Source organism: Triturus cristatus, chromosome 12 (genome assembly GCF_964204655.1).
Source record: "Triturus cristatus chromosome 12, aTriCri1.1, whole genome shotgun sequence".
NCBI lineage: Eukaryota > Metazoa > Chordata > Amphibia > Caudata > Salamandridae > Triturus > Triturus cristatus.
In genome coordinates this window covers 291,579,241-291,591,361 of record NC_140595.1, presented here as the reverse complement: position 1 = coordinate 291,591,361, position 12,121 = coordinate 291,579,241, and the positions used below count along the sequence as shown (strand labels likewise).

General features: G+C 44.7%; 1 protein-coding gene across 1 annotated transcript in view; it reads left to right on the top strand.

Moving 5' to 3' along the window:
* CNGB1 (cyclic nucleotide gated channel subunit beta 1) overlaps positions 1 to 11,493 on the top strand; it is a 958,531-nt gene extending 947,038 nt beyond the window's left edge. Inside the window, exons 38-39 of the mRNA XM_085637063.1 lie at positions 8,271 to 8,460; positions 10,832 to 11,493. Of these exons, the coding sequence (XP_085493189.1) occupies positions 8,271 to 8,460; positions 10,832 to 11,035 (394 nt within the window). The 3' untranslated portion in view covers positions 11,036 to 11,493. The remainder of the gene's footprint in view (positions 1 to 8,270; positions 8,461 to 10,831) is intronic.
* Positions 11,494 to 12,121: the final 628 nt, after the last annotated feature.

The window sequence follows — 12,121 nt, the reverse complement described above, 5'->3', positions numbered from 1 at the left end:
CTCCTAGATAGCGATTCTGAATGGGGGCTTGACCCCGAAGAGGACCAACGTTGGGGCATCCCAGCCCTCGCATTACCTCCAATCAAACGGTGGTCTATGGTGGCTACCCAGGTCAATGCACTCTGTCTAGAATTCGGGCTTCGGGCACTGAACGGTAGAGTCAATGGAGATAAGCTTGGAGCACCGACCTTTGATAACGGCCGCTCATGCAGCAGGATTGATTATGTCCTTTGCTGTATGAGACTGTGGTCCCCCCCTATAGATATGGAGGTGGTGCAAAGATTGGAGAGCGACCACAACCCCATTTGTGTCTCCCATAGCTGGTGGGGTAAATCATGCCTAATGTTAAAAGAAGCAATTCGGGTCCCCCCCGCAAGCGTGCCTACCAACGACCTACGAAGGTTAAAATGGGCATCAGTAAAGTCCAAAGATTCAGTATTAGCCCAGATTAATATCAAACTCTCTGCAATCATGGCGAATCTTGAGGACATTTCGCAAAGCCGAGACCAAGTAATCAGGCTGCACGAGTCATTTTTTGAGGGTCTACGTCCCTTCTTTTTTAAGCAAACAAGGCACGGTACTAAACAGCAGCCCAAGCAACCTAAGTGGTACGATAAACACTGTAAAAATGCAAGATCCATCCTGGCTAAAGCCTTATCTAGTGGTAGCACCCCATTCATTCAATTAGCAAGATCTGCTTATAGGAAAAGCATCACACATGCTAAAATAAAGTGTGAAGAAATGTTTTGGCAGGACCTAAAGGAAGCCAGTGATTCCCGAGATGCTAGACTATTTTGGAACGTTCTGAAGTGGGGCAGAGGAGGTCTATCAGAAAATCCTTCAAACCATGTCTCAGAAGGGGATTGGCTGGACTACTTTAAGCCCCAATATGCGCGTGATCCCCTCTACATAAGTCAGGGCATAATGCCTTATGCTTTTTATTCGTCAGGGCCTTTCACCTCGGAAGACTGCTTAGCTGCACTGTCTTGTGTAGCTGCAGGACGGGCTCCTGGGTTGGATGGTATTCCTTCTGATCTCTTTTTAGAGAATAAAGATTCATGGAGCAAGTATATCGCTTTCATAGCGAATGCCGTGGCTGAAGGTGCGCCAGTACCTAAATCTTGGGGAGGCGCAGTCATAATTCCAATTTATAAAAAGGGTGACAAAAGCCTCCCGGGGAACTACAGGCCCATCAGCCTAATTGACACAATTCAAAAAGTCATTGGGAGGATGGTCCTGAATGAGGTACATAATTGGATTGATGCGAACGAGATTCTTTCTAGTCTCCAGGCGGGTTTTCGCAAATCCACTAGCACCATTGATCAGGTGTTCCGCTTTAAGCAACTGTTATGGAAAGTTGTTGAACTGGGCAAAGGCAGTCTCTATGTCACTTTTGTGGACTTAAGAGCTGCCTTTGATCTCGTCCCTCGTGAACAGCTCTGGAGGGTCCTAGAAAAGCTAGGACTTTCCTTGGAACTCCTGACCTTAATTCGAAGATTGCATGAGTCCAACTTCGCAAAAATTCAATGGGGTGGCCTGGGGGAATCTACCACCGAGTTCCCAGTAGAGCGGGGAGTCCGTCAAGGATGTACAATGGCACCAACACTATTCTCTTTGTACATTAATGGAAGAGTGGACTACATGCTTCAGACCAATACTGATGCCCCAAAATTGGCAGGTGTTACAACACCAATACTAATGTTTGCCGATGACACTCTTTTAGTGTCAAAAACCCCGAGCGGCATGCAGAAGGCATTGGCAATTTTTGAAAATTTCTGTAAAGACCACGGACTGGAGGTCAATGTGGCAAAGACAAAGCTTATGACCTTCAACCCACACACTAGCTATAGGGTTGGTAAGCTTAGGATGAATGGCCAAACTCTTGAGGAGGTTACTAACTTCACATACTTAGGCATTCATATGTCCCACAACAACCGATGGAACAGGCATTTGGAAATGTCAACATTGAAACTCACACAAATATCGGGAACGCTGGCCAAAGAGTTTAAAAAATCTTTTACTAAACCTCTTAAACCGATGTTACAAGTCTACGAGGCAAAGGCCTTAAACTCGGTTCTGTATGGAGCCGAGTTATGGGGCTTTGATATATTAACACCCCTCTCGGTAGTTGAAAATAAATTTTTCCGCTCCATTACAGGCTTGCCACAAAGTACGCCAATGGTCCCACTGCGTTACGACCTAGGTAGGAAGTCCATCAAAGATTTGGCAAAGCTCCGTCCAGTTTTATACTGGATGAGATTGTGGACTACTCCGGAACTTCGACCTTACGCAGTGGGTATCATGGACGTAATCCTGGTTGACACGTTTCACAAAATCAAGTGGTTAAGGAATCTCCGAGATTCACTAATTGCCTTGGGACTGGAAAACTTATGGAATGACCCAGTGGTCGCTGTCTTCCCTACAAAAAAGCTTATGAAAGAACTTTATTGGGACAAGGTAAATCACAGGGTGTGGGCAGCCTCTACTTCCTCTTCCATGACTCATCGTTTCCTAGAGGCAAAGGTTATACCCCTTTTGGAACCCTACTGGGATCTGATAACGTCTCCAAAGGATAGGAAACTCTATTTCCAACTCAGAGCAGGCTCTCTTCCATTAAGGGCTTTAACTTCTGGGTGGTTTGGTGGAAGTACATGTATTTGCCCTGCCTGTGGAGACAAACGAGAAACCACTGGCCATTTCCTTTTCGTGTGCCCAGTATATGTCGCCCCTCGACGCCACTGGCTTTCCCCTTTATGCAAATTGATGGGCACTAGGAGCTCTGACGTAGCTATTCAAATTTTATGCACGAGTACCTTACCAGTCCATTCAATAGGTCTAGCTAAATATTTGGGGTGGGCATGGTCACTTAGATTAAAAACCCTTCATTCCTTAGAGAATGCACATGGGCTGGCTTGAAGTTTGCAAAATGCACTGTTGTCACTTTTATCCCAATTATCTTCTTTTAATTATGTGAATTTCATGTCATTTGTCTGTTGCTTGTTTAATACTTTCTTATCTAAAAGGTTTTATATATTTATTGGAATGTATTTATTGAACCGATTACTGTGATTTTATATATTTGTGATTTGTTGTGTCTTGTATGAATTATTTTTTAATTCGAATAAAGACTTATGACTGGCATCCATCAACCCCACCACAGCTACCACTCTTCTTAGCTTTCCAGCAAAGATTCTTTGGTGCTGCACCACCAGATTCGGTGCCAGCTTCATACTGTTTTGACCCAGCACTCCACCTCGCTGCGCAGCAGCTGATGCTGTGGATGGCACCGCCTTCACTTTCACTGTCACCACCTCCTCCACCTCTGGCTCCAGACACAACCCCATTGGAGCTGCTGCCTGATGTTGAGCCTCAGACTCACTCTAGCAGGGAGTCTCAAAACCTATTTAAAGAAGCGTCTTACTGAGCAATCCTCAATGAGATTTTTAGGACCGATTCTGACCCTGTGAAATCTTTCACTGATGGTGAACTGCTTCAGGATCCCCTGGAGTTACAGGGCCTGTCTTTGGCCAGCAGCCTGGACACGTCACCAGAGTTGGATATGGACTTTCCCACTGGACCACCAGTGCCAGAGGTTGTGTCCTTGCATAAGGTCATGCTTAAAGCTGCCGAGGAGTTGGACTTGCAGCTGCAAACAATGGAGATAACAACAAATGTCTTCATGACCTCTTCAGAAACCCTCCTTCTATTCAACGAGGCTTTCCTGGAGCCCATCATGGTGGCTTGGGAGAAGCCTTCCTCTGCTCTGGTGCTTAATCTGCTCGTAGCCAGAGGTTATCGCTCTGCTCCTGGTGATCCAGCATTCCTTTCAACACACCCTTTGCCAGAGAGCTTGGTGTCCAGGTCTCTTGTTCAAGCACCCAATCAGAAGGGACCTTCCCTACGGCCCCCTCTGACAGGGAATCAAAATGTTTGGAGGTGTTTGGCAGGAAGATGTTTTCATCAGGGAGTATGACCTTGAAGTCCCTTAATGCTAACTGTTTCCTTGCTTGTTACAACCCCGTCTTGTGGGATACAGCCCAGATGATCCTTTTGCATGTTCCAGCTGACATGAAGGAGGATTTTTAAGAACTGGTTGTAAATGGACAGAATGCCTCCTAACACATTATTAAGTCTGGTTTTGACACTGCGGACTCCTTTGCAGATATATGACCACTTCTGTGACAGCATGTCTCCACACTTTGTTCAGGACCTCCAATTTCTCATCTGACTTCCAGGCTAACCTGATGGACCTTCCCTTCGATGGTGTGCGTCAGTTTGGAGACAAGGCCAACTCGGCCCTGGAGCAATTTAAGCTTTTTAAAAGCTACGGTCATGTCTCTGGAAATTCAGTTTCCTTCCTGACCAAAGATTTCCGGTCTTGCGCTGCATTTGTGGCTTTGCACAAGGATCCTTCTTTCACTCTCAACAGTATAGAGCGGCACTCCAGCAGCAACAGAATCCACTTGTCCTGCAATACACACTAGAGGTAAAGGCCATGGATCTGCCTTGCAACCCTCCTCCTCCTCCTCTTCCTCCCCCACTACAAGGAAAGCAGACCTAGTTTGCTTCACATAGTCCACACAGAGCCTGTCAGAGTGTCCCATTTTCCTTCAGCCTGAAAGGCCATTACTTTGGACCAGTGGGTCCTTCAAATAGTAGAAAAGGGCTACACCTTTCCTTTCCTATAAGTTCCACCTCCCATCCCACTTCTCCTGATCATTTGACCATTCTCCACCTGGAAGTGGCAGCTCTTCTTCTCAAGGTAACGGTAGAGTTGGTATCAGACCAGGAAAAGGGCCAAGGTTGTGATGCACATTACTTACATGTGCCCAAGAAACATGGCAGTCTGTGTCCCATTCTGGATCTAAGGAGCCTGAACTTCTTCCTCAGAAAGGTAAATTTCAAGATGCTGACCCTAGCTCAAGTTATACTGTTGTTGGAGCTTGGAGACTGGATGGTGTCACTTGACATGCAGGATGCATACTTCCACATCCCTATCCTGAGGTCGCATCGGAAGTACTTGCGCTTTGTGGTGGGCTCTACACACTACTATTTTGTGATACTACCCTCTGGCTTGATTTCGGCACATCGAGTCTTCACAAAGGTGATGGTAGTGGTCGTGGCCCAACTCATACAGTTGGGCATCCTCATTTTCCCATACCTAGACGACTTTCTCCTCAAACAGCTCACCAGAGATGCTGTCAAGCCAGCTATTGACAACAGAATCCCTGCTGTTCAGCCCGGGTTTTTCGATCAACGAGCCCAAATCTCATCTATGGTCCTCCCAACAACTCCAGTTCATAGGGTCAGTACTGGACACCACCATTTTCCTTGCCTTTCTTTCCCCACAGAGAATCTGTGACATCCAGGTGATGGTTCCATCTTTCGATTCCTAGGTCTGCTAACTTCTTGCGTTCTCCTAGTCATGCATGCACATTGGCACCTGAGGGCCCTGAAGTGGTGCCTCCTAAGGCAGTAGCTACAGTACGGGGGAGACCTTTTGAACTCCATCATGATCTCCCCCAGTGCTGCGGCGGATTTGGCTTGGTGAGGGAATGAGGCGAACCTAACTCACGGGATGGCCTTCACTCTCCCTCCATCTGTGACTATGGTAGTGATGGATTCTTCCACTATAAGGTGGGGCGCTCATCTGGAGGGTTTGGAGATTAAAGGCCTTTGGTCTCCAGAGTTACAGGTGCATCAACCTGCTGGAACTGTGGGCGATTCGGCTGGTGCTCAAGGCCTTCTTCCCCTCCATCATGGGTCGGTCCGTCCGCATCTTGATGGACAACACAACTGCAATGCGGAACCTGAACAGCATGGGGGAATAGGGTCTCACTTTCTCTGCCTGGAAGCGTTGAGACTATAGTCCAGGACATCTTCGCCCAGAGTGGCACTCCTCAGGTGGACTTATTTGCCTTCTCTGAAAATAATCAGTGCCAGCAGATCTGTTGAGGGGAACTTTGGGGGATGCATTTCAGTTGAGGTGGAACTTTCAGCTGACCTACACATTTCCACCATACTCTTGATTCCTTGAGGCATTGGGAAGATTCACCAAGACTGGGCACAAGTCATTTTCATTGCCCTGAATTGGGCGTGAAGGCTGTGGTATGTGGACCCTCTGCATTTCTCCGCATATCCGTTCCCCCCCCCCCTCCCCTTTGCCCCTTCCATTTAAGCCGGAACTTCTCTCCCTGTCAGATGGACTGTTTCTGAACCCTAATCTCCAAGACCTCCACCTAGATTCTTGGAAATTGAGCAGGGACTACAGAGCTGCTTTCATCTGCCACTGGAGGTGGCTGACGTCATCTTGTAACCACTCCACTAAGTCGGCTTAGTCTGGCAGATAGGCTAAGTTCATTGCATGATGTGTGGACAATGGTGTTGATCCCTTCCAGGCCAGACTGCCTCAAGTGTCACAATTTGTGCTGAATCATTCTCAGAGGGGGTGTGCTATTGGTCAAAAACAGTGGTCAGCCATCCCTGTTTAAGTTCCTTGTTGTCATGCTTTTTCGTAAGGGCCTGGACCAATGTTTTTCCTCCCACTTCATCTGTGGTTCCTCAGTGGGACTTAAATTGGGTCTAACATTTTTGATGGGGACACGGTTTGAGCCCCTTCATAGTTTTACCCTTTGTATGTTGACTCTCAAAACTGTGTTTTCGTTGCACTCACATCTGCTAGAAGGATCAGTGAGTTGCAAGCCCTTAGCTGTTGCCCTGCTTTCACTACCTTCTTTCCCAACAAGCTGGTGTTGTGCACCAGGGCTGGATCCTTCCTAATGTGGTCCCTCCTTTCTATCTTGCCCAATCCATCACGCTTCTGACCTTCTGCCCCCTACTTATCCCACAAAGGAGGAGCAATTATTGCATCGGATGGACCCTCGGCAGGCGGTTAACTATTACCTGGACTGCACTAAGGACTAACGGTCAGACGACCAGCTCTTTGTCAGCTACAGTGGTGCCAAAAAGAGTAAGGGAGTACAGAAGAGGGCTTTATCTCATTGGATCATCCTCTGGGCTAAATCAACTACTTTTGCACCATGGTGTGGTGTCCCGATTGTAGAGATCTTTAAGTCAGCAAGATAGGCTCCCTTGCATACCTTTGCAAAGCACTACTGCATAAATCCAGAAGTGTGCGAGGAGGGACACTTCTGTTTGGCAGAATTTCCTTGTTTGATCATCCATTGATCCTCCTCCTGGCCAGGGTATTGCTGTGAAATATGATCTACAGGTGAGGAACCTGCAGGTAGAAGTATCCATCAGAAGAAAAAGTTACTTACTTTAAGTAGCGACCTTTCTGGTGAATACTCTATCTACCTTCAAAATCTTCACTGAATCGCCCAAAGCACCACCACCCCCACCCTCCTACTTTTGATGGATAAATTATAGGGGAAGTTAAAATAATCCATCCTGTATTATTTGGTACTGTATTCCATCATTGATATCAATCTTTTCAAATCTTGCCTCGAAGGCTAGGAAACAAATTGGAGAGAAACTGATGTTGATGAGGGGGTGCAGGAGGTTTAAGGCCTTGTGGTGCCATTTGACATCACTTCCAGCAGCGACTGAATCCAGCTACCTCTACCGGAGACCTCATTGCTTTGAAGGTTTCAGATCCAGTCTGAAACCTGGGGTATGTTCTACAAGTGAGGAATCTGCTGGTAGATTGAGTATCCACCAGAAAGATCGTTACTTAGGGTTAGTAACTTTTACTTCGCAAAACCAACCCCCAAAGCTGAGGTTTATTTCTGAGAAAGAGAAAAACTTTGTCCCAGATATGAAGGATGTTTCGTCTTTACACCGTACTATTGCTGATTTTCCCTGCCTGGGTCCACTGTACGCCCCTTATATGTGGCAGGCCACTGATACTGCAAGCAAGGCAGCCCTGTGGCAGATCGGTGATTATGGGTGTACTCCTGTTCTGCTAATCCCTAAATGAACCCGCTAAATGTCCAATAGAATAATATATGAGGGTTTTGTACTGGGTATTATTGTTCTTAGACAACAATGAGAATTCACAGTTGTGAGATGTAATGGTGTAATTAAGACTGGGCAAAAGTGAAGTGGTGCTCTGGAGTGTGACTCACAGACCCACTGAATGGTACTAGAGATGTTTGCTCACAAGATACTTGTGATTTGTTATTTGGGTATCTTCAGATTACCACCAAGATATAATTCATTGTGGAAGTTAGTGTTCATAGAATGCTAGGGATCAGATCAAAGTCAACATATTGCTCCAAAATAAAAGCGTCACTTGTTCTTGTGTCTAGGAAAATGCTGAAAAATAGCAGCAAGCCAAAGGAGGAGAAACCATTGGAGAAAGGTTTCCAGCACATCATTCCCCCCAGACCGGAGACTCCGAAGCTCTTACAAGCAGCCCTGGCCGCATCCCAGAAGGTGGGACTGAAGGGAACATTTGCCAAGATTCGCCGGAAAATGAAGGCCAAGAAGTCAGTCCAGGTGAGGAGGGGAGAGGAAAATTTAACATTTTTCTACATGATGTACACTGTAGTTAGCAAACATGCACATTGAGGTAAGGACGTTCATCAATACCACAGTAGTTGGAGCAGGGCCGGCTTTAGCGCTGGTGGCCCCCTGTGCAACTATCAATTTTGGCGTCCCCACAACCCATGACCGCCACCTCGGATTCTCTCACTACCACCAGAAAAAAGTGCCCCTCAGCTCTACAATCATAAGCTATTGCTAAACACGGCGGCCCTCCTGAGGTCGGCCCCCCCTCTACAGGCCAGCGCCCGGTGCGATCGCACCAGTCGCACTGCCCTAATGCCGTCCCTGAGTTGGAGTATATACAGTGTAACTTGAGGTAGCATACAGAAAAAAGGGCTCACATAGCCGTAGAGTCTCAAGCATACATGGTGTCACTATCCCTTTCGCATGCCTAATTATTGCTCTTCATGTAGAGTACTGGCTCGCCATATGGCTCTTGGTGTGGAAAGTGTTTTTCTCACTAGCTTCTAATATTTCTTGGTAAACCACAGCAAATCCCCTAAGATCATTAAGCTCAACACAACTTGGGCTTTCACATGAAAATCAGGATTTTCACAGGTATTTTGTACACAAGTGTAATTGGTGTTGAGTCACTTGCGAGGAAATGCTGAGCAAAGTAAGCTTTCATGTAAAAATTGAGTTACCAACACAGTTTCAGAGTACTTGCAGGTCAAGCGAAGCAAGGTATGCAATCCTAGAGAAAGAGCCTTGAGGTACCAAAGCCAACGAAATTATGCAAGTGCACACATGTAGGAAAAGTGTGAAACTCTGCAGAGTGCAGAGAGATCAATAATCAGAACCTCCACAAGACAACACTTGTAGAGTAAAAGCTTTGAGCACCCCTACATAGATACACTTATGTTCAGTGTGCATTGTCTATCTGTCATGTTTAAACTACCATCAAGCAGACCCCATGTTTATGAGCTCATTTTCCCACATAAGGGCAAAATAGGGTCATGAGCTGGATTGAATAGTATAGAAAATGTGCATCTTGCACTTCACCTAATTCCCCAATTTTTAAGTTTATCTTTTGTGTGCCTTGACATGGTCTCGTGCTTTTGTAAGGAATCCGTATCAATGTATGATAAAGGAGTGTAGTACGGGACTGCTTTGCTGTCACCACGACTTGTGGGGAGCGTTGCTGCTTATGCAGAGTAATGGAGATATTTTAATATCTATACATTAGGATGCATCAGATATTTTAAGCATTATGCCTATAATGTGTGCTGTCTTTATCGGGCTCTCTATTTCATATTTTATCACTTGTGTAAAACTAACACCAATCTGGTAGTTTTATCAGTTCTGAAAGGTGAAGTCTATCTTTCCTGTTTCAACTTGACTCCGTTTACAAATGGTTCACCAGATCAGGAATATCAAATCTCTATTCCTGCATCCACCAGCAGCAAGCACATATTTTCCAAGGTCTCCAGAACATTAATAACTTGGGAATCTGGAACATTAAGAATTTTGCCAACCAGTCTAGCCCTTAAAATGATGCACATGTTCCAACTTTATATTTACATCTTTCTGTCTGAAATACCTAAATTCTTCCTTTGGTTTCATTGACAACTGCAGATAATATAAAACTCTTCTAATTAAGGAGAAGTTAATTCTCGACAGAATTCCAGTGATATTGATATATTTCGATCATAACCTATTTAAAAATATAAGCAAATACCACAAAACCTCCCTAACTACAATAATCTGAATTTGAATTATCATTGCTAAAAATATTTTGTAAGGTATTGAAAATGTCTTTTATGTGCAACAGATTATTTATATGAAACAGATTTTTGGTTTTTTTTAAAAAAATTCTTATACTCTGGTCATTTCAAAATAGTTTTTCCACACCTGGGTTGTCAGTAGTTGGGCATCTCTGGGACAGACCTGCACTGACAGGATCTTCAGTGGCAGCACATATTGGCCAGAAACTGCTTTTGAAATTGAGCTTGTATAGTTTTATCAAAAATGCCTATACATTGACAATCACCTATCAATAGTTGGTACACAGGGTGCCCTTTCTTTTCTATTACACTTTGGAAAGAATTGTTTGATATAAATGGTATTTTCACACATAAAGAAGGACTACGTTTCCGGGAGACTTTTTTCATTTTGAAGGAGGGAAAATATCTTTCCATGCTATTAGATGGAAAATTTAGTGTAGTCAAAAGACTGTACATACCAAGACATTGATTTACACTAGTAACCTTATTAGCATACTGCTGGAATAATCCACTGATAAAAAAAATATATATAATGCTTTTTGAGCCTTTGATGTCTCAGCTCACTTTGTCTAATCATTTATTTTCTATCTGTTTTGCAGCCATCCACCTCCAGTCAAATCCCTCCGGGCTCTCCAGTACACAGACGATCCCCAATTCCCACCCACAAACCTGAGGACGATGGTGCAGAGATAGTTTCAGAATCCGTAGAACACTCTGTCGTTATCCGTATGAGCCCCACTTCGAGGAGAGATGAGCACATCTTGTCAGTTGAGGTTCCCACCAAAGAAGAGGGGAAGAAATAAAGAGCAAATGCTAGATGGGAGAGAGGAGTGAATGCGCTCTGGCTACAGGGCTGTCAGGGAGCCCCGGAAAGTCATGGAGACTTTAGATGTGTGAGAAGCCTTTTAAGGACCCTGCTTGAGAGCAATTGTAGAAGAGAAAAAACATTGCATTCCAGAGAAGCAGAAGCTTAGAACTTCACCAGCTGCACCGAGTATAGACAAAGGCAAAAACCTGGAGGTCGCATTGCGATCTTCAAGAATAATAAAAATACTTCCATAGACGTTAGCAAGTCGAATGACACGCCATATATCAGTAAATCTTGATATCTGTCTCAGGGCTACTGACTTTGAAGAGGATCCTGTCTAAAAAAGGGTATTCTATTTACTGCCACGTTCCCCACCTCTCTGGGGTGTCGGGTGTCTGGAGTTGAAGCTTTGCTGTTTGTAAAGATGATTATCAATAAATGGTACATATATGACTTGTTGCTTTATTATTGATTGTTACATAGAGGAAAGCTGCTTATGCATGTTTCTCGGGTTCTGGAGACTGGTACACAATGATAAAATTAGTTACTTCTCTGTAGCTCAAATTCTCTTGCGTTGATATGTTTCATATATTTACAAAGTTGAACCATTCCATGTCATCAGACTGGAAATCCCTGGTCATTGTATATTCTCCAGTATTGGATCTTTCATAGAGTCACATGCTTGAATCATTCCCTGTCATCGAGTTGGGAGTCCCACAGTACCTTTTCAAAGCAGTACAAACAGCACACATAGCTTATAGTGGCTACAAGACATTACTTTGAGTAGCTTATCCACATAATTTATAAAGAATCAATCTCCAACCAATCAGGAGACAGCACCCTCTAGAAAACTCCCTACCGAGGCATCTTCCCTCAGATTTTCTACCGCATGTCATGTGAACGGAGTCTTCTTGAGCTCTGCTCAGTTTTTCAGCATTTGACCAAATTTTGGGTAATCCAAAGACAACTTTACTCCTATTTACCAGACACTGACAATAAAATGTCAGAACCATATAAAAAAGGACTTTGGGACCTGTGGAAAAAAGGCTGCATTCAGAGGATCCACACAATTAGTGCATCT